Below are 23,630 nucleotides of genomic sequence, written 5' to 3' on the forward strand. Positions count from 1 at the left end.
GAAAAGGCTAAACCCAAGGTTAAAGAAGTAGGGTCAGAAAGAAGAGACATCTACCGGGACGAGAACGTCGATGGTACCGACACATCTGAGCAGGACCGGAGGCCGCGAGGAGGGAAGGAGGTGAAGGAAGCCAAGGAGACAAGGAGACATAAGGAAGGTGGAGCAGCAGGTGGAGTCGTGATGGAGGAGGACATCAGGAAGCAGGGGATGCTCTTCCTCCAGCAGCAGCGCTTTGGGAAGGTAAAAATCTGACAGGAACGTTTGGGTTCTGAAAGGAACCCGGTTTGGTCTGGTTCTGATTCTGTTTCTGTGTGTCTGCAGAAGTGGAAGCGGGTCTGGTGCGTCCTGTACCGGGAAAGTTCCTGCTCCATCTCCAGGCTGGAGTTCTTTGAGTGTAAAGATGCCGGGAACGTGGAGAGGAACGACAAGACGCTGCGCAAGCAGCAGGAGAACAAGAAGGTAAAAGCGGCTGCCGCTGTCGGGTTCCTGTTTCCCCGGTTCCACGGCCATAACGCCTCTGTCCCACAGGTGATCCGTCTGGCGGACTGCATCCGGGTCTCAGAGGTGGACATGGACGGATGTCCCAGAGATACGGGCTCCTTCCTGGTGGAGACCACCGAGAAGATCTTTGTGTTCGCCGCAGACAGACACCAGCTGGAAGACTGGACCCACAAGCTGTGTGAGATCGCCTTCCCTGTAGGTACACACTCAGGTTCCCCTCAGAACCGAAACCCAGACCACGTTGATTAATGCAGGAGAGAACGGTGATAGGTCTGCTGTGTGACTGAGCGCTGGTTCTGGTCGTTGATCTGCAATGACCGATGAACACAGAAGGGGAACAGGAAGAGGGTTCTCCAGCAGGAGAAACCTCAGCAGAACGTTAGGGTTATATGGCGCAAGCTTCCTGCAGGTTTTTCTAGTGTTTGCTTTGCTGTGAGCTTCAACTCAGGCCCGGTTCTAGGCGAGGAACCCTGGTTGTAGTCGTCCTGCCCTGGAAGGGTCCCGTAACGGGTCTGAGTCCCGTTGGCTGAAGGATTTCTAAATCCTGACAGATTTCAGCTGCTTTCTTGGCGTTCTGTGTCTTTTTGCTCATCCTTCTCTTCAGGTTCTGAAGAAAGACTTGTTCTCTGGATTTCACCACAGAGAACTTCATTTGTGGATCAGTCGGACACTTAATTTACCCACTGCTAATTCTGAAGGGATCTTTGTTATAAAGCAATGTTCCTTCAACAGCCGTGTCAACAAGACAGAGGGTTAAACACTGAAAGACAGGAACGACTGGACCATTTGTAGGAGAACATGAAGTTGTTGACAGCAACAGCTCAGATGATCTGCCTCCCCTGATGATGTCACAGCTAACAGAACACCAGACCAGGTGTTCCTACTATGAAGAGAAAAATGACAGAGAACAAAAAGTTAAAAGATGAAGTAACAACAAACAATGCAGATTGGAGAGCAGTAGGAGAACTCAGCAGAGTGAGAGAAATAGACCCTGATGTCCTCCAGCAGCCTAAGCCTATAGCAGCATAACTATTGAGATAGCTCAGGGTAACATGAGCCACTCTAACCAAAAGCTTTGTCACAAAGGAAAGTTTTAAGATTAGTCTTAAAAGTAGACGGGGTGTCTGCCTCACGGACCAAAACTGGGAGTTGGTCCACAGGAGAGGAGCCTGATAGCTAAAGGATCTGCCTCCCATTCTACTTTTAGAGACTCTAGGAACCACCAGCAGACCTGCAGTCTGAGAGCGAAGTGCTCTGTTAGGAACATACGAGGGTAATCAGAGCTCTGATATATGATGGAGTTTGATTATTAAGGGCTTTATACGTTAGAAGGAGAATTTTAAATTCTATTCTTGATTTAACAGGAAGCCAATGAAGGGAAGCTAAAATTGGAGAAATATGATCCCTCTAGCTGATTTTCATCAGAACTCTTGCTGCAGCATTTTGGATCAGCTGAAGACTTTGAACTGCATTTTGTGGATTTCCTGATAGTAAAGAAATACAATAGTCCAGCCTTGAAGTAACAAATGCATGGACCAGTTTTTCAGCATCACTCCTGGACAGAATGTTTCTAATTTTGACAATATTCCTGAGGTGAAAAAAGGAAACTCTGGAAATCTGTTTAATATGGGATTTAAATGACATGTCTTGGTCAAAAATAGCACCAAGATTTTTTACTTTATTAAGTTAATGCCGTCCAGATTAAGTGATTGATTAAGAACTTTATTTTTTGAGGACTCTGGTTCAAAGATTACAACTTCTGTCTTGTCAGAATTTAAAAGCATGAAATTTAAAGTCATCCAGCTTTTGACTGATTTTATTTATTTGGTAGGTCAAATATAATAAAATAGTAATCTCCTCCTTTGAGGTAGAACATCAATGTGTTTCTCGTCTCTCCTGGTTGCTTTAATTGTTTCCTGAAGTGCAGTTTCATGTGTAGGTTTAAATCTGTGGCTTAGCTGCAATCAGTCAGGATGTGTCTGTAGATCTATTTATATATTCATTGAGTTTATTTGTCAGATACACAACTAACAGAGAACCTGAGGAAGCAGCCGCCCCAGCTCATAGCGTGAGCTGCTTAGCAGCGTCCCTACGCGGGCTTCACTGTAGCGTGGCAGGTTATTTATAGTCACTCAGTGGTTTGGGTGAAAATCAGGCCTAAAAAGTAGATATTGATCAAATTAGTGAAGCTAAAACGCTGAATTTAGCTGGAATATTACAGCAATGAAATCTGATCAGCTGCTGGTGTAAAACCTTCAAGGCCTGATTGTAAAGACCTTCCAGTGGCTGCAGTGTAGATTATTTTAATTATGACAAACATTGTCTGGTTGATGGTTTCAGCTTTGCACGGAAGATAAATAAAGACGGAGATGTCTGTTGGTTCATGTCACTGACTCCGGATCAGTCTGCCGGGTCGTCTGGACCCTCCAGGACAAGCGAGGCCGCTGAACCATGGTTCTGTATGAACTTGGGATCAGGACCTGCATGCAGGGCTGGATCAGCATGTGGTGCTGGTATAAATAGCAAGATGCTGACAGACAGCTGACCCTCTTGACTCACATCTGGACTTCCTCTTAATGAGAGCACAACAGGAAACCCAAACGGCCGATCAGAGCACCATCAAAAGTGGAAGACTCCAAAAACAGAACCAGAACATACTGACATGGTGATTTAACATCAATAATTACATTTAATCAATTGTGAGAGAAAAAAACCCCCACTGGGAACTAACTAAAAATGAAATTGTTTAGTTTCTTAAGACTGACAATAACTGAGTAAAGAGAATCAGACACGCTGTACGAACTCCCACAGAAAGACTAAGAGGAAGTTTTATGAAGAAGACACTCAACGATTAAGAGCATTTTGGTCATTGTGAAGTTTTATGCAGACGATCCTCTGCTGTGTGACTTGCTGACTTTTTGCATTTGTCTGGTTGATGTTTGAGCAGATGAGCTGGACAGAAGGTGGAGCAAAGCGAGGAAGTCTGCAGAGAGGAAACAGGGTGGAAGAGGACGAAGGGATGGAGGACAACTCGCTTTACAGCGGCAGAGAAACAGGTAGACCTCAGTGTCCGTGTCACTGGATGGAAGATGGATGGATGGATGATGGATGGAGGATGGATGGATGGATGGATGGATGGATGGATAGGATGGATATGGATGGATGGATGATGGGTAATGCATGGATGGATGGATGGATAGATGGATGGAGATGGATGATGGGTAATGGATGGATGGATGGATGGATGATGGATGATGGATAGATGGAATGATGGATGATGGATGGATGGTAATGGCATGGATGGGATGGATGGATGGATGATGATGGATGGATGGATGATGGTAATGGATGGATGGATGGATGATGGATGAATGGATGATGGGATGGATGATGGATAGATGGATGATGGATGATGGATGGATGGATGGATGGATGGATGATGGATGGATGATGGATAGATGGATGATGGGTAATGGAATGGATGGATGGATGGATGGCTGGATGGATGGATGGATTGCTGGATAGATGGATGATGGATGGATATGATGATGGATTGGATGGATGATGGATAGGATGGATGATGGGTTAATGGGATGGATGGGATGAGATGGATGGATTAGGAATGGATTGAATGGATGGATGATGATGGATGATGATGAGGGATGGATGATGGCTGGATGGCTGATGGATGGATGGATGATGGATGGATGGATGGATGGATGGATTGATGGATGGATGGATGATGGGTGGAGGATGGATGGATGGATGGATGGATGATGGATGGATGGATGGATGGATGATGGATGGCGGTTTATTCTATCCTTGTCGTCTTTCCTGAAACGACCCTGTCCAACATGGCGGCGTCTCTGTGACCTGCATGCGCCTCACAAACAACAACAAAGATGGCGGCGTCTGGTGCGGCTCTGTCGTTCCTGTTGGTGGCGCTGTTAGACTCTTCCTGTCTGACGACAGATCCTCAGATCCTGAGCGGTGCTGTTTACGTCACACGGGCTGCCTCTGCTGTTTTATTTACGTTTCTTTGTCTGCGTCACAGCGCCACCAATGGGCCCGGCATGCCTACTGCAGCCTTTTCAGCTCCGCTGCCTCCTCTCGAGTAGAAGCACATTTTTAAAATCACTCATGGAAACGCTCGGCGTTCGTCTTCGCGCACACCAGGCCCTGAAGGGCTCTGAGGCGCCGAGGTGGTTTCTGCTGTGTTGTCACCCTGTTGCAGCAGTTTTTAGTTCAGCCCTCGGCCGGGACTTCCTCTGTTGCACTTTAAACTGAACAGACCTCACTTCCTCCTGCCTCTTTCCCATGACAGCCCAATGTGCAGACTAAGCCTCCCAGAGACACGGTCGCCGTCCACCGACCACGTCTCTGTTGTCCCTCAGCAGCAGCCAGGACGCTCAGTCCAGCAGAAACAGCCTCGTCTGCTTCAGTCAGGCCTTTGGAGCAGATGTGCTGCTAACGGCAGCAGATGTTGCTGTTCTTTCTGTTCTGCATTAATGCTGCACTGCAAAAACGGAGCTAAAAATAAGTCAAATTTTCTTGAAATTAGTGCATTTATCCTTGATTTGAGCAGCTAAATAAGATTATCTGCCAATGGAGTGAGTATTTTGACCCCTAAACTAAGATAATTAGATATACTGCACATGAAATAAGATGATAAAGATGAGTTGTTCCTATTTTAAGTGCAACAAATCTCATTCCATTGTGAAACCATCTTATTTACCTGCTCAAATCAAGGACAAATACACTAATTTCAAGAAAATTTTACCTTATTTTTAGTTTTTGCAGTGTGCCGTCACAGAAGAATAAATGATCCAAGCCCAGACCATGAGCCAGCCTCCTACCACCACTGACAACAGGCTGGATGCGTCTTCTCCACCAAACATCTGGAGATATGGTCCGTCTGAACTAGCCTCGTGAGACCATCCTGATCTCGCGAGCTTTCAAGGTTTCACTCGCAGATCAGTCTGGCTACTTTCCGTTAAAGAAAATTTGGAGCCGTTCACCAAACGAACGTCCAATCAGCGTTGGCTTTGAGGCGGGTTGAGGTGTGACGCAACGAGGAGCGTACAGTTCAGTCTAAACAACATGGCGGTTTCAGCCGATGAAGCTAGCGTTAGCGTGGCTATCGAGCAAGTTTTATCGGAATTACAGAGTATTTCTTCACTGAAAGAAGAGCAAAACACTGCTCTGGAGGCTTTTCTCAGAGGAAAAGATGTTTTTGCTCTTCTCCCGACTGGTTTCGACAAGAGCTTGATCCATCAATTGGCTCCTCTTGTCGCTGTTAGTACGTCATATGCTTCGTTGATCTGATTGGTTTATTTGGCCCGTCTATCACCAACATAGGCCAATCAGCTAACCAGTATTTTCGCCCCTTCCCAAAATTACTTCAACGGAAGGTTTCCAGATGGATATGCGGAGCAAATCCATCTGGCGGAGTCAGGTTACGTCTGAACCATGTTGCTCTCAAGACAAAGGTTCTCCAAAGCAGCCCCCGCTCCATGTGGTTCTACCATCTGTTGATGGATGATGGTTCTTTGATGCAGGCCCGTCTGAAGGTCTGGAGATCACTGCTCCTCAAACGGTTCCTTGGACGTCTCCTGACGTTCTCAGTATCTGTAGAGATCATTTCCTAGAGATACTGGCTGCCATGGAGTGGTGGCCTAGTGGGTGGAGCATTGTGCTGCTCTCACAGAGGTTCTGGGTTCAACTCCCACACACTGCCGCTCTGGCTCCCTGAGCAAGACCCTAAACCCCAGACTGGTCCCCAGTGGCAGCTCATTGCCCCCCCGAGGGTTACATGCAGAGAACATGTTTCATTGAAAAGTATGTTGCAATGACAATAAAGATTATTATTTTTTGACAGATTAGAATCAAACCATCTTGTTTTTAGACAGCAAGTAGGTCTCCTACCTCCTGTCCAGGTTTTCTGATTAATGGCGGTACATGTCATGGTTACTTTGCTGCGTTTGCTGATTTTATAGGTATTTATCGTCATAACCAGTATTTACACTGCAAAAACGGAACGAGAAATAAGTAAAATAGTCTTTAAAATTAATGTTTTTGTCCTTGATTTGAGCAGGTAAATAAGATAATTTGCCAATTGAATAAGATTTCTGCACTTAAAATAGGAACAATTCATCTTCATCGTCTTATTCCAAGTGCAAGATGTCTAATTATCTTATTTTAGGGGTCAAAATACTCATTCCATTGGCAGATAATCTTATTTACTGGCTCAAATCAAGGACAAATAGACTAACTTTAAGAACATTTTACTTGTTTTTAGATACATTTTTGCAGTGCTGGACCGGTTTTTTTTCCCAGCGGCTCGGTTCCAGAGCTGCAGAACCGTTCTGCTCTCCTCTCCTCAGGAAGGTTCTGTAAGGTTCTGTAAATCCTCTTCCTGACCTTTTCAGAGCACGATGACCTGCTCAAATCAAGGAGACATACACTAACTTTAAGAACATTTTACTTATTTTTAGATCCGTTTTTGCAGTGTATGAAGCATGTGGTGCGTCTGTCTGTTTGAGGGCGTCCCACCACAGCAGGAGGGAGTGATCCAGCTGAACCGATCAGGTTTTGAACCGGATCAGTTCTGTTTGGGGGTCCGGGTGTTCCAGGAAGACCCAGTCGGGTCGACGTAGCTTTCAGGCTTCAGATGCACATGTCAGAGTTTGATGATCAGAGCTGCAGGATTCACAGGCTTGAGTTATGAACCTGCTGAGTCGGTTCTACTTGGTTGCAGGTCGGTCAGTCTGGTTGAGTCATTTTTATTTCTTCTAACCTCAAAAGGACACAAATAGCTTGCGTGCTCAGAGCTCAGCTCGCTGAAATCTGATCAAACCATTGAAAGTCTTTGCAAGGCAGGAGTTTCCACTGCGCTGCTCAGCTGCTGCTCGGCCTCGCAGTCGCTGTGCGGTTGCGTAGTGGAAACTTTCAGAGCTGGTTCCTGCTGTGGTCGCAGGCCGACGCAGGGTGTTGCAGCGCTGCGGTGACCGGCAGCTACAGGACGACCTCAGCTTTTTATCTTGGCAGGACAAACTTCCTGTTTCTCAGCAGGAAGCGCTTGACGTCTGGATGCCTGTCGTCTCTGAACGTCTGAGCGTTTCTGGGTCGACGGACGTCAGCCAAAACCTGGAAGCTGCTTGTTTTAGGGCGCGCTGAGAGAGGTCCGCTGGTTCACAGGGTGGAGTCGCCCCTTTTACATTCGCACCTTCACAAAAACACCAGAAGAAGAAACGAGGTGGAGGACTGACTAACGTTCTGGGACAACACTGCTTTTCAGGGCGTCAGAAGACGTGTCACTCGCCTTTAAACAGCTGCAGTTACTGTAAAGGTTTCGGTTTTTGTCTCACAGATGGTTTTAATCTGGATGCTGAATGAATTAAAAACTCTGAATGTGATAACTGGATAAGCTACGCCCTGAGGGTGGTGGAGCTGCGAGCCCGGTTCTGAAGCTTCTTGTGATGGGCTCGGGAGTGATACTGTCGGTGCACTGCAAAAACGGATCTAAAAATAAGTAAAATGTTCTTAAAGTTAGTGTATTTCTCCTTGATTTGAGCAGGTAAATAATATTATCTGCCAATGGAATGAGTATTTTGACCCCTAAAATAAGATATTTAGACATCTTGCACTTGGAATAAGATGATGAATTGTTCCTATTTTAAGTGCAGAAATCTTATTCCATTGGCAAATTATCTTATTTACCTGCTCAAATCAAGGACAAAAACATTAATTTTAAAGAATAATTTACTTATTTCTCGTTCCATTTTTGCAGTGCGCTGCTCTTGCAAGGAAACCCAGAATAGAAGACGGACGCTTCTTCATTACTGCGTTGAAACAGGAGGGAAGAATAACCTCGCTTTGTTCAGCATTGTTTGACGCAGATTTAGTGGAAATGTCTGCAAGCTGCTATTATTTTTATGCAGTGCAGACGTTGCATTTCTAGGGATTTTGGCCCTTCATCCACACAAAAGCTGTTTTACATCAGTAAAATGATTATTTGTTGTCATGGTTTGATTATAATGACAGTGGCTCAGAGTTCACACACAGACACAAAGCAAGACAAAATGTTCAGCTGAACGCTTCAACGACACTTTCTGAGAAGCTAAAAACGTTCACAGCATCGGATGAGCTGTAAATGAACTCAGAAAGAGAGACGCCGTCACTTTACAGAACGATGGAAATTATTGTGCAACTGCATGAATGTGTCAGACACACATTACCAGAGAAGCCGAGGAGTCTGCAAATAGTCATTAGCAAAAAACTAAAGTGTTCAAGTTAAGGAACTTTTTACATAGACGTGCAAACCAACACTTCCTGGGAGGCTAAAACGGTGCAAATGGAGATTAGCATGAGAAATAATTCCAGTGGAGATTAGAGAGAACACCATGGCTGTGTTTGCATATGTAAACGACGTTTTCCTTAGACAGACATGGGGGATTTTGGCCAAGTCAGAACTTATTGTGTTGTGGTGGGAAGGAGAACAGCAGGGACACGTGTCCAGGAGAGGTTCTGCTCTGTCCTGCTCCACTCTGCTCTATCCAGACCAAATGAAGAACTCCAAAACTACACCTTCAACCTTGGCGCCTCCTCGCCTCCTCTGCTGAAAGTCACCCGTCAGCCGCACAGGGCAGTGGAACATCTTGAACATCACAGTTGGTTCAGACACTTTTTACTCATTTGTTTCCACGAGGGCAGCGGTTCCGATACGCTGAGGATCAAAGCTTAGATGGACTTTGTTCTGGAGAGTACCACAAGGTTCTGTTTGGGCCCTTTGTTATTTATCTTGTATGTTAACCATATTGGAAAAGATAATACAGCATTAATGTTTATGCAGATGACGCAGTGATATTTTGCCCACAGAAGTGGTTGCACACATGCAGAAGACGTTTATGCAACAGAACACAACCTGTCTCGAACGCTGATAAAACAAACCTGAATGTTTTTCACCAACTCAACCACAGCATAGTCAAATCATCACCAGTGACGGTCAACAAATTGAAGTTGTATCCGCCTTCAAATATCTTAACTGATGACAAATAGTTTTTTTTTTAAAGCACATATTCGGTTTTCTGTAAAGAAACTGAAGTTTTTACTTTGATTTTATTTTTGAAATAAATCCTGTCTTTGTTTTGTATCCAGTATCCAGTGTCTTCACATGCTGGATAGCGTGTATCGTGGCGCTCTGCAGTTTATCAGACTATGGAGTTCTAACTCACCGCTGTCTCTTGCACTTTAAGGTGAAACGGCGGCTTAGACATTAGCACGCTTTGATTTATGAGGCTATTCTTAAGCTGACAGCTACTTATCTTTCATCTTTGTTGACTTTGAGTAACAGGAGCTACAGCCTCCGGTCTCAAGACGTCTTTAGTGTTCCTCGTCTCAACGCAGAAAGGGGAAGAAAGCTTTTAGCTTTTCATGGAACAGTTTTAAACTGGAGCTTAAACTTAGAACACTAGCGTCTGTGAATGTATTTAAGACCCGGACATTATGTTAAGTTTGCAGAAGTGTAATTGGTTTGCTTATGTTCTATTGTGAGTTTATGTTTATTTTATTATAATTGACTCTCTGTATGCTGGCAGTCTTGGCCAGGTCTCTCTCGTATTTTTTTATCTCAAAGGGAGGAACCTGGTTAAATAAAGATTATAATTGTAAAGGAGGAAGAGTGGAAGGGGGGGGGGGGGGGCACGTAACCATAACCTGTGGCTACAGGGATGATTTCTGCCTCCCTCATTGTTCCACTGCAGCTCTGTACAGTGCAAAAACAGAACTAAAAATAAGTAGAATTTTCTTGAAATGAATGTATTTGCCCTTGATTTGAGCAGGTAAATAAGATTATCTGCCAATGGAATGAGTATTTTTACCCCTAAAATAAGATAATTAGTTATACAGCACTTGAAATAAGATGACGGAGATGAATTGTCCCTATTTTAAGTGCAAAAATCTTATTCCATTGGCAAATAATCTTATTTACCTGCTCAAATCAAGGAAAAATACTCTCATTTCAAGAAGATTTTCCTTATTTTTAGTTCTATTTTTGCAGTGTAACATCCATCCATCGTGTAGACGTGCCTATCTGTGCAGGTTTGCAGAGATCTCCGGCGTTCAAAGATTAAAGAGGCTGCCGTTAAAAGCACCTGGAATGGTCAGCAGCTTCAGTTGAATCAGACTTAAAACCATCCCACCATTAAGAGGTCCTCTCAGTGAAGAGTATCTCAGCTTCATGCTGGCTAAAACGGCAGGCGATGTTCTCCTCAGGTGATCAGAGCTCAGTCTTTTCAGAGCTAAAGCTTCAGCTGGGATCTGAGCTCCTGTTGGTGACGTTTCCCCTGAGCTGCTGCTCTGATCGAGGCGCCGTCTTTAAAGAAACGAGGTCGCTCACGTCTTCAGACAAGACCTTCTGTGTAGTAAGTGCAGAGGAGCCCAGAGTGTTGGAGCTTTTTATCGAGCTGGAGCAGCTGCTTGGAGAAGAAGGTCCTCAGTCTGCCTGCAAACATCTTCAGAACGCCTCCTGACTTTAGTGTTTGCTTCGGTCCAAACTTTAAGACATTTGGTTGGTGAAAACATCCCAGTTTGTCTCCACATATCAACTGAAATCTAATTTTTAATTTTCTAGTTTTAGCGTTGACTAGAAAATGATAATTTCTGTTAAACCGAAGTCACCTTAAAAAACAACCTTTTCTACGTTTGTTCTGAAGCAGCCGGTGTTGTCTTTACTTGCTTCTTCAGGAAGCTGGTTTAGGAAGCGGCGCTTCTATTTTTAGCGGCGCTGAGCTGCAGTGGTGCCGCCACAGCAGCTCCTCAAGCTGCGGCTGTTGCTCCACTTCTTAAAACACCTGCAGCTCCACAGCTGATCACCTCGCCTTGTTTCATGGCCGCTCCGCCTCAGGAAGCCTCCCTCCTAAACTCTGAGCCTTTAAACGGATTTACGGCACACAGTCTCCACTGGGACCAAAACTTATTCTACATATCAGGGGGGACCAAACTTTTTGTTGTCAGGTCAAAAGTTCTCAAGGTTCAAAAACATGCAAAATTGTCAAAAAATTATATACCATATTTTTTCAGACTATAATAATAGTAATAATAATGATACATTGGATTTGTAATGCACTTTATATTTATACAAATCCCAAAGTTCTACATAGTAAAACAGGTAAATGCTAAATAAAAGCACATAGAGTGCATGAAAAATAAAAAAAATATATACTGTAATTGTTTTCTCCTGCTCTAAAGATATGAGTGTGTAACATTTTAATGAAACAAATTAGTCAGAAGGGATGTGAAAATCATATTAGATCCAAAATCTAGAAAGTTTTCTTTTCCATGCTTTCTATCAAAAATGGTCATCTAGTGAGTCATTTCTTTTAGGCTTGATTGAAAAAGATTTTAGTTTTTCTCACAATAAGAACCAGATTTGGTCTTTAGAAATGTGTGCTGTTTTCAGCCTTTTCTAAGAAATGAATTAAAAGCAGAATATGTGAATGTTTGCTGCATTTGAGTAAAACTCATTGATAGAACTTAAAGAACATGTCAACGGTGTTTTTGTTAAAATATAAATACTTTGTCTTGTAGCTAACATTTTCTATTTTAAAAAATTAACTTATTCATTCAAATACTTTTTATTTCATTTAGGGGGCGACACAGAAATCAGTCCAGGAGCCAAACATGGCCCCTGAGCCGCAGTTCGGGCACCTCTTCTATATATAAATGAAATTTAAGATGTCAAAAGCTTAATTTTGTTCTGCAGATGTTTCTTGACAAATTTTACAGCATCTCAGAGTTAAACTAAAAAAGTGGTTGGATGTTAATAAATTATTACATTTAGATAAATCCCAGTTTATGTCTGGTAATCATGCCTTCTATTATAATTTACAAATTATAATAAAAGGCATGAATGTGGAGAAAGTTGCTGAAATGAAGGATTTGGTGACGATTACAAGTTCTGCTGAAAATCCATAACATGTTTAAGTGGCGCTGCATCCTGAATTACTCCGGATTCCGTGTTCTCTTATTTTAGCGTGGGACGTTTAGGGCAGCGCCCGCAGAACCTCCCTGTTATGTCAAAAAACAAGAGCTGATATATAAAGCTAATAATCAGCTTTATACAGACAGGCTGAGATTAGTGGGAAAACCTTCAGAGCCTCGAGGCGTTTCACTCTGAGGTGTAAATTCAATTCAATTTTATTTATATAGCGCCAATTCGTGAAACATGTCATCTCGAGGCACTTTACAAAATCAAGTTCAATCATATTATACAGATTGGGTCATATTATACAGATTGGTCAAAAATTTCCTATATAAGGAAACCAGTTGATTGCATCAAAGTCCCGACAAGCAGCATTCTCTCCTGGAGAAGCGTAGAGCTACAGGAAGAGTCGTCTGCATTGTTGATGGCTTTGCAGCAATTCCTCATACTGAGCAAGCATGAAGCAACAGTGGGAAGAAAAACTCCCCTTTAACGGGAAGAAAAACCTCCGGCAGAACCGGGCTCAGTGTGAACGGTCATCTGCCTCGACCGACTGGGGTTACAGAAGACAGAGCAGAGACACAACAAGAGAGACAAAAAAGCACAGAAGCACACATTGATCTAGTAATCTGTTCTACATTAGATGGTAGTAGCCGGTATAAAACAATAATAAATAAACTGTAAAGAGCAGCAGCAAAGTGCCAGCAGGAGTCTGCCTAATAAAACAGGTTCTAATGCAGAGGAACAAGGATGTAGAGGTCGCTGGTGCCGGGCCCTGGACCCGTTTGCTGGGACCTCTGCGGCCGTCCTGGCCCTCGGTGGCTGCGGTGTGGCGCCGTGGTCCGGGTGTCTCTCGCTGGTCTCTGTTGGTCGCCTGGTGAGGTTCACACTGGTTTAAATATAAACTAGCTTACTTTGCCCCTGGCCTCAATAACAAGAACAGGTTCTGACATCTGATCTAAAGGTGTTCGGGTATTATCAGAGCGATGACATCACAGCAGAGCAAATAAAACAACAACTAGGCTCCGGATCCCAAACTGTTCAACCCACCACCCTAAAATAACTTGGCAACGCCCCTTTGGTGGGCAAGTTATGAGAATAAAGTCATATTACAGAAATAAAGTCATACTAAAAAGCGCAGCTTTAACATGAGGAACGTTGAGCATTTTGTAAAGTTATACTCTGGTATCGCTTCCACAAATAAGAAAGTACTAAATCTTTTTAGCACATCAGCATCGAGTCATCTGGTGACCCCAACGGGTGTTTCAGGTCTTGGCTGCATGTGAAACCTGTAATGCTCGGAGTGGAGATGAACCCGGTGTTCAGCCAAACACAGTAGCAAACGCTTTTAACGGGGTTTATTAACAGAGGAGGTGATGAGTGGCAATAAGGCAGACAGAACAGGATCCAACATATGGTACAGGCGGACATCCAGGCAACACTTGACAATTAACAGGCAAACTGAGATAAGGCAAAAACAGACAGAACAGGTTAGCTGTTGGACAGAATCAAGGTTCTGGGAGGCTCTTACCGACGGAGGAGACCTGAGACACGAAATGGCAACAAATAACGAACCGACGGGGAACAGAGAACTAAAGCAGGTTTAAATAGGCGGACAGACAGGTGAGCGGAATGAAACTAATTAATCAAGGACAGGTGGGGATGATTAGGGGAGCTGACAGGACACTAGATAATAAACCAAAGACAAGAAACCTAAGATGAAACAGAATAAACAAAGCACAGAACTAAAATCAGAACTAATACAGGGACCAGATAACTAACACAGTAAAGAGTTAGTTAAACTAGAATCCAAAACAGAAATAAAACCCAGAGGCAGGAAAGAGTTATTTATTCAAATAATAAACATAAACCAGAACAGAACAGTACAAAACCAGGATTTCATGAATCATAGAATCAGTCCGGCACCACTGCTCGTAGAAAATGTTCTGAAAACTGGCAGAGAGAGGTGAGCCAATCAGAACCGCGCCGTCTGACTGGACGAGGCGGTCTGAGCCCGTTACTGATCCTCATTTCTGGGTCCAGTCTAGACGCTCCAGCCGTTCTGCCTTCCTTACCTTTACCCTAACTGGTAAAGGCTCGTTCAGCGCTTTAGTCCGACGACGCTTCACTCTAGTCCCACCCTGATAGTAGTGAGCGATGCTAGCTGCCCTGGGCTAGACTGACAAAGGCTGCCAGACATCAGCGGCACCGGACTCTCTGACCACCGCCAGCAGGCAATGCAGGTGAAGTGTCTTGCCCAAGGACACAACGACAGAGTTGGTCGTTGCAGGGGATTGAACTGGCAACCCGCCAGTTGCAGGATGAACTCCCTAACTCCTGAGCCGAGCATCTTGCAGATGCTGTCGTAGCAGTTATGGATTGTGAGAACTGGAAGAGCGTCACTGACCTCCGTAACGCAGATTTATTCCCAATTTTCAAATCCAAACTCAAAGCTCATTTGTTTAAAGTAGTAGTTTTATTTTCTACTTACTTTTACTGTGTATTTTTAGAGTTGCACCGATACCGATACCAGTATCGGCCGGGGCGCCGATACCGTGCTAAAATGATGGTATCGGTATCGGCGAGTACCAACAAATAGGTCACAGATACCATTTTGATGTTTGTATGTCACTTGAACGCAGCCTTCTCTCTCAGGACACTCGCTAGTTCTACTGGATTCACTTTGTATTAGTCTTTTTCCTGCTTTAATAAAGTAGCAGCTTGGCAAAGCCATGATAGCATTTATTTTACATCCAAGTAGTATGCTGTTCTTCATATATACACACACACATAAATTTCAAAGTAATGGTATCGGTATTGGCCGATACTGCACAGCCAGGTATCAGGGCCAAAAAATGGCATCGGCACAACACTAGTTTTAATATCGTCTCTGTTTTTATGGTAAATATGTAAGATGACCCTGAGTGTCAAAAAATGTGACTACAATAAATATAAAATGTATTATCATTATTATTATTCCTGGTAGCTTCATGCTTGAATCTTCTCTAATGTTTTGTACCTAATTTGCAACAAACTGTAATAAAATAACAGCGATTATATTCTAGGGTGAACTGTGAGGTCTCATCTCCTGTCAGCTGACGCTCTTGATCAAATATTTCCGGAATTTAATGATTTATGTAAATTAGAGCATTACGCGTGAGAGGAAAATAAACGACTAAATCATTAATCAAACATTTTTTTTCCGACACAGTGCGCGACTTCAAAGTGTCTGTCCGGAGGACCGATGCCTCTGACCGGTGCCGACTGAAGGGGGACGGAGTCCTGAGAGCCGACCTGGACGCTCTGCACCTGCTGGACAAGACGGGCGAGATCCTGTTCAGCTGGCCGTACCGGTATCTGCGGCGCTTCGGACGCGACAAGGTAACCGAGCTACAGGGGCTCCACAGATACAGAGCACAGGTAGGGCGGGTCAGGCTTACATGGAGGACTTCAGGTGGAAGGATGGAGCAGGAGATGGAAAGGTATGCTAAAGGTAGAGCAGGTGGAGCAGAGGTTCAGCTGGGCTGGTGAAGAAAGAGCTGAGCAGAAATCCAAAGATCTTCACTGGCTGGCCCGTCTATGTGTCAGCTGTCGTCACGAGACGTGGACCAGGACCAGAACAATGAAGCTCAAGAACTTTGCTCTAAGGTCTGAGAGGATGAAATAAAGTCATTTATTTGGAGATCCTCACGTTTCTCTCTGGGTGTCGACCACCGACTCTACCTAGTTCTGACTGATCGTCCACCACAGCAGACCCTGGTGAGGACCAATCTCTGAATGTCCACCTCCAGGTTCTTGCTGTTTCCTGGTTTCTAGGTCAGCTCTTATATGGGACTTCTCCCAGAATACACCTAAATTTCAGTTTCCAGAGTCAGTTCTACCAGAACTAGCCTCGTGAGACCATCCTGATCTCGCGAGCTTTCAAGGTTTCACTCGCAGATCAGTCTGGCTACTTTCCGTTAAAGAAAATTTGGAGCAGTTCACCAAACGAACGTCCAATCAGCGTTGGCTTTGAGGTGGGTTGAGGTGTGACGCAACGAGGAGCGCGACAGTTCAGTCTAAAGAACATGGGCTTTCATGGGTAGTTTCATCGGCTTCAGCCGATGAAAACTACCGTTAGCGTGGCTATCGAGCAAATGAAATTGTGCCTTTTATTCGCAAATTATCTTTACATAAACGGCAAATATCCTTTGCCGATATGTTGCTTATTTGCTGAGCTAACGGGCCTTTACCTGCAGCAGCAAGAGTAGCCTGGCTTGTGGTTGTGTTTTCGTCGTCGTTCTGTTAGTACGTCATATGCTTCGTTGCTCTGATTGGTTTATTTGGCCCGTCTATTACCAACATTGGCCAATCAGCTAACCAGTATTTTCGCCCCTTCCCAAAATTACTTCAACGGAAGGTTTCCAGATGGATATGCGGAGCAAATCCATCTGGCGGAGTCAGGTAATACCAGAACCTCCAGGTTGGTCAGAAAGTTTTCCTTTCTAAGGAAACCCAGCAGGTTGCATCAAGTCTCTCCAAGCAGCATTCACTCCTCCTGAAAGAGCGTAGAGCCACAGTGGACAGTCGTCTGCATTGTTGATGGCTTTGCAGCAATCCCTCATACTGAGCATGCATGAAGCGACGGTGGAGAGGAAAACTCCCCTTTAACAGGGAGGAGAACCTCCAGCAGAACCAGAACCAGGCTCAGTGTGAACGCTCATCTGCCTCGACCCACTGGGGCTTAGAGAAGACAGAGCAGAGACACAGAAAGCACAGAAGCTCACATTGACCCAGGAGTACTTTCTATATGAGAGAGGGTTATGTCAGGTGATTTAGTTAAAGATAAAATTTCATCTATGTTCTTCTTTTCAGTCCACCTTCTCCTTCGAGGCGGGCCGCAGATGTGACTCTGGCGAGGGAAGCTTCGAATTCGACACCAAACAGGGAAATGTCTTGTTCCAGGCCGTCGAGGCTGCAATTAACCTGCAGAAGATCTCCCTCCCCCACAGACAGACCTCTGGAGGGGGCCTGTTGCCTCCGGAGATTGTCCCCAACCACCAGAACCACAGCCTACCACCTCCACCAGTTAACCCAACACTGGGCCACAGCAGGACGCCCCGCGTTCAGGTCCAACAAGCCCCTGGTTCTCAGGTAAGACCGATCTAAAAGGGTTAGAAGGACCAGAATGTGGGACATTCTGCTATTTCAGAAATACTCCATCTGTCATAACGTGTTTTATATACTAACGATGTTACTGGCGTAGTGAGATGTGTGTGTAGGAGATGAGTGAAACCAAAGCCTTCGACAGTAGACAACATTTACTCAACATGCTAACTGCTAAACAGCTTTGTTTATATTTCAATAACCTTTCTGGAAGTTCACAACCATGGGATCCCAAACAATCACTTAATTATAGGACTATTTGGACCAGAACCATGTTCCCTGCTGGATTCTTGGCTTTGTTTAGGTCCAGACTTGACCAGTTCATAGATGAGTTCCCTACAAATGCAGCAGCAGCTTTGTTTATTGGCCACTGAGTGATGATAAAGCTAAAGCTGCTTATCCACATCAAACCGCATAAACTTCAGGTCTATGTCATGATTCTGGCCCGTCTGCATCCTATCACACCATCCGTGTCTTCAACAATTACTCACCGCACCGCGAGCCAGACCGTCTTTACCCGCCAGATTATTGAACACTTTGTCTAAGTCGATGTTTGGCGTCTTGCCATAATCACGTTTAAGATTTACCTGCGTTGCCCTGTTCCTGTCGGATATCTACCAGAACTTGTGATTTCTGGACCGTGACCCGGAGCCTTGCTTTGCTCCTGGACTTTGTCTCTGCCGTCCTGCCTGTCACCTCTGCAGTCAGTAAGCAACTCTCTTACCCGCCAGGACCTCCAGCTGCTCCTGCAAAGGTTTCCTGCCTGATCCAGGTTTCTGGTTTTGCAAATCAACCATTTCAAAACATTCCTGGCTCATATTTAGGATCTCCTGCTTGTCTGACTTGTAACGGTCTGTGCTTTACAAACTATTGTTTATGAATACTAGGGTTCCTGGTGAAATCTAAATGTGAACAAATAACCTTATTTTGACTTTCAGTCGATTGGCTGTTAGTATGTGGCAGAACTTAGGTCAGTCCTGACGATAACCATAAACGCAACAACCTGACATCTGGAAGCCGGCGGTGCTTATTTAGGGTCTGTCTCATTCCGCCTACTTCTAGACTTCGAAAACTTAGTTTTAAGTATATAGTGTAGATAACACAAAAAGTCAGTGCACTGAAAGTACCCGGATGACCCCCTAAAAACAGGCACAAAATGCAGTGTGTAACGATGGACCCTACTCGCACTAAACGGACGCCATCTTGACTACAAAGCGGAAAGGGAGGGACTAGGGATGTCGGGAAGATGTTCCCATTTTGAAAATAATGGCGGACAATTCAGCCGAGACAGCCGGAGCTGCGACATCGCAATCATATAAATATAAGTAATGGTGGTAATACGAGGCATTGTACTCTCGTCTAATGCATCACTTACATGTCCCTCACTGACAGAAGCTGATATTTATGCTGCCAGCATATATTTTTGGCGGGCTGAAAATTCGCGTTTTAACATAAGTGTTCCTTTTGGAACAATACTAACGATCGAAAGTGGGCACTACGGCAGTAAGTGGTCAATGCACATTAGCAGTGCACTGACGGAAGTAGGCGGAATGAGACAAACCCCCAGTGTCAGATTTGGTCCTGCTTGCAGATGGCAGAGCATGGAGCTGGTCTGTGTCAGAGGCTGTAAATGGGTCTATAGATTTATTTTTCTAAAACGTTCTTTGGTAATTGCTGAAAATTCAAATCAAAGACTTGGCAGGACCATAAAGGATGTTTAGTTTTGCTTTGCAGAAATCATACCCTGACAGAAGTCAGGCGTCCTCTCCTAACGTCACATCGTTAAGGCCGATCAGTGAGCTGGACGCTCGTTAGTCTTCCAGGATTTCAACCTTCGGATGTTTTTCTTGCAGGCTGTTGACGGCGTGTACAGCATGGTGACTGAACCTCAGATCCCGCAGTTGAATCTTAGCAAAGACGAGAGTTCGAGTGCTTTACCACAGCAGCAGCGCACCCATCTGGTAAGAACCAGCACAAGCTGGCAGACTCTCATCAGAGCATCAGTAGAACATCTACAGGATGAATGAACCAAAACATCTCAAACACTCATAAAACGGTGAACGTAAACCTGAAGAGAGTAGAAACAGAGGGTTAGGGTTGGAATGATCAATATTCCCAATGAAACTCTAAATCCTTCTGACGTAAAGCTGATGTTAATGTTTAGAAACTGGCAGAGACAGCCGTGAAAGACTTTTAACGGCGTTTTATTATTCCTGTTGTTTTCAGTCTCGTTTGGAGCCTCCGGTGGATAAAATCCTGACCGGAGTGAAGAGTTTGACCCTGGACACCCGCGGACTCCCCATCCCCAGAAAGAACCAGGTCAAGATGATTTCCAGCTGCCCTCTGCCCAACGCCAGCCCCGAGTCAGGCGGCACCCTGGCCACAGGGCCCCCCTCCAACCCAAACCCCCGCCTCAGCCCCAAACTGTGCTCCAACCCAAACCTGCAGCAGACGTATTCGCAGATCACCATGCCGGACGTCGCCGGGCGGGGCACCAAGAAGGAGAGGAAGACCGGCGGCAAAGCGCCCCAGATGGTCCAGAAGGATGCCGACTACTCCCTCCCCTTCGACACCCTGGCCTCCAACATCATGTCCGACATCTTGCACTCCCACCAGGAGAGCCTGGGTGCAGATCCGCTGTACGACAGCATCGACGAGATGAAGATTAGGAACATCTTCCTGAGTGAAGAAAGGACTCAGGACGCTCCGTATGGGAAGGTGGACCACATCTATGACGAGCCTGAAGGGTGCGCTGCAGCCGCAGGACAGGGGGAGCCGCCCCGCCCTTCGGTCTACGACGACCCCGAAGAGGTGAGAGGAGACGCCTGGAGGATCATGGGTACCGCCGCCGACCCCAAGGGCCACGAGTACCCCTACAACCCCCGCGCGGATGACTACGCGGTGCCCAAACGGCCCAAGCGGTTGTTGACCTCCCAGCAAAGCATTGCTAAAGAGGAACGGGAGCAGAAACAGGAGGAGGAGCCACAGCAGGAGGAGGCGGAGGAGGAGGAGCCAGAGGAGGAGGCAGACGAGGAGGCAGAGGAGCATCAGTTTTCACCGTACAAAAACGTGATTGTTAAAATGTGAATGGATGATTAAGAGTTGACAGACCTGTTTATTATGTTAAAAGCCGGCCACTGACAGATAACCCGAAGCTTTTCATCGACATCTGAACTCGTCTAGAACACGTTTCCCTACAGGTCCTCCACCGCCGACAGGAGTCCTCCTCTCCGTCCTCTCCTCCTGACTCTGAACCCGCCGCCATCAGAGGACGTTAACACGTTTCAGCTGCACATTCATCAGCTTCCACCTGCAGCTCAGCAGGCTGGGAGACCGTAATAGTTTTAGAGGATGCTAAGATAAAGACGACGCGCTAACATCTGCCGCTAACCCTGCTATGCTAACATGCATTACTTCCTGTGCTCATCTAAGTGTTATTTGATCCCAAGTTGTCATGTTATATTTTGAGTGTTGCCATCATTAAACAGAACTAACCAAGTTTCAGGTCAGGCAGTTTTTATCTCTTCAGACATGTTGGCGGGCTAACGCTAACGCTAGCTCTGTTAGCTGTAGCTAACTGCTGACTTCCTCTGCAGCCATCAAAGGCTGCAGGAGCCTCTTGATCGTTCATTCATTTGGCTGCTGTGTGGCAGCGAGGAGACGCCTAGAACATGCATGACAGGGCTGGGAACCACCGAGGGATGCCACTATTAGACCTGTCTTCACGTCAAACAGGATGTTCTCACACCCACCTGCTGCCAACTCTGAGGAAATGGTAGCTTGGTCATGAGACGGAGCGTGGGCTATGGTTCTGATCCTGTTACGTGTTTCTGAAGGTTTATTTGTGAAAACTTCAGTCAGGCCCACCCCTGATGTCTCGCACAGCCGCTGGTTTGGTGCAGAAGCAGCAGAGATCAGGAACCTGAAGTGAAAATAAAAATTAAGCTGATGTGAAACTTCTTATGTGACGATGTAGGAGAGCCATTCAGCAGCAGTAAGTGTTAATATTCTCACTGAGGTGTGACTCTTTAATTTAAAACTCGTTGTTCGGTTCTCAGAGCTCCTCCTGAGAACACTTCCTCTTTCCATCTCGCTCTGCTTGTGTCCTCCTCACCCGGGCCGTTAGACGCCCTAGCGTCAGTCCGTCTCAGCGCTCCAGCCCAGCAGGGCTCACGCCGTTCCCTTTTAAAGCAGCAGAATCACAATCAGAATCAGAATCACATTTATTGCCAAGTAGGTTTGCACTTACAAGGAATTGGACTTGGTGTTGATTGTGCAGACAAAAAATAAAATAAAATGTATATATATACAGAAGCTATATACATTCAGTAAACTGTGCGTGACTTTCACTGCAGAAATACTCACGTTTGGTTACATCGGCCCTCACATTCATCTCAGCACTGAGTTCACTGTCTCTGCTCCTTCTGAAATCTGCTGCTCAATAAAGACTTTCTGCTTCTGTCTGTGTTCTGACTTGTTTTATCCTTTAAGGAGACGGGTGATGTTGACCTGCGTCTGCGGCGCCATCATCGTATGACTGGGAGCGTGAGCTACGTAGGGAGGGAGGCAGGAACGAACTAAACTTTTGAAATCTCTCGTTGCTAAACCCATCAGGGCTTCAGCCATTCTGCAGTGGCATAACAGTCTTTAGTAATTCCTCACGTTCCTCTTCACCTAACGAGGGGAGTTCAGAGTTTCGGGTGTTGTTCTTAGACATGTACAAAACTTTCACATTTTTGTAATCTCCTTGCCAGTAATTCACACGGTGTGAATGATTAATCCACTCTGGTTGACGGGGACACCCTGGAGGAGCAGATCAGCTTCACCTCTAGCTTCATAGATCTGGAATGATATATCTGCAGTGTCTTCATAAATAAAATTGATTCCATTAAAAATAAAATAATTGGCCAATCTTCCCAAACATGATTACCTCGTCCTCAGTAAGTGAGGCAGCGTTGGAGGAATCTTTAGAACCTGCACAGTGTCTGAACTGTTTAGCAGCAGTGGAACTTTCTGAGCGATCTAAAATTTTAGCTTCATCTGTCTTTGACAAATCCTCTAGTCAGAGTGGCTCATGTTACCCTGAGCTACCTCTATAGTTATGCTGCTATAGGCTTAGGCTGCTGGAGGACATCAGGGCCTATTTCTCTCACTCTGCTGAGTTCTCCTACTGCTCTCCAATCTGCATTGCTTGTTGTTATTTCAGCTTTTAACTTTTTGTTCTCTGTCATTTTTCCTCTTCATAGAAGGTACACCTGGTCTGGCGTTCTGTTAGCTGTGACATCATCAGGGGAGGCAGATCATCCTCTATTAACATATAACATAGAAAGTACTCCTGGGTCAATGTGAGCTTCTGTGCTTTCTGTGTCTCTGCTCTGTCTTCTCTAAGCCCCAGTGGGTCGAGGCAGATAAGCGTTCACACTGAGCCTGGTTCTGGTTCTGCTGGAGGTTCTCCTCCCTGTTAAAGGGGGAGTTTTCTATCTGGCATTGAGACATCAATTCCTATTGTCATATTGCTAGACAGGACACTGGGAAAAAAAAAAAAAAAAAAAAAAGGGGGAGTTTTCCTCTCCACTGTCGCTTCATGCATGCTCAGTATGAGGGATTGCTGCAAAGCCATCAACAATGCAGACGACTGTCCACTGTGGTTCTACGCTCTTTCAGGAGGAGTGAATGCTGCTTGGAGACACTTGATGCAACCTGCTGGGTTTCCTTTTCCATGGGCAGACCACGGGGGCCGTATTTCATCATTTAAGATATTGAGTGAGTCAAAGAGACGCTTGCAGCTCCAGGACTGCAGGTTGCAGATCAAGCAGATAAAAACAGTGATCCTCCCTTAATATGGCTGTAGCTGAAACTTTTAGATCATTGCTAAAGTAAAATTGTAAAGGTAAAAAAGTTAATTGCATGAGGGACCAATCAGTGACGGTTTCTGTGCCAGTGCGTATTATCACAGGAAACTGATCTAGTCTTATGTCTTCAGTACGGGGCCAGGACCAGTTCT

General features: G+C 45.2%; 1 protein-coding gene across 1 annotated transcript; it reads left to right on the top strand.

Annotated features, from left to right (window-relative positions):
- dok2 (docking protein 2) lies at positions 1-22,085 on the top strand (the record flags this gene model as incomplete). Its single annotated transcript, XM_012854790.3, is given in 8 exon segments — positions 1-240; positions 322-459; positions 529-696; positions 3,449-3,557; positions 15,693-15,862; positions 17,336-17,614; positions 19,480-19,587; positions 19,853-22,085. Coding segments are annotated over 8 exon segments (1,893 nt in total). The 3' UTR covers positions 20,714-22,085.
- Between the last annotated feature and the right edge of the window lie 1,545 nt (positions 22,086-23,630).

This window comes from Fundulus heteroclitus, unplaced genomic scaffold, assembly GCF_011125445.2.
Source record: "Fundulus heteroclitus isolate FHET01 unplaced genomic scaffold, MU-UCD_Fhet_4.1 scaffold_143, whole genome shotgun sequence".
In the NCBI taxonomy this organism is placed as follows: domain Eukaryota; kingdom Metazoa; phylum Chordata; class Actinopteri; order Cyprinodontiformes; family Fundulidae; genus Fundulus; species Fundulus heteroclitus.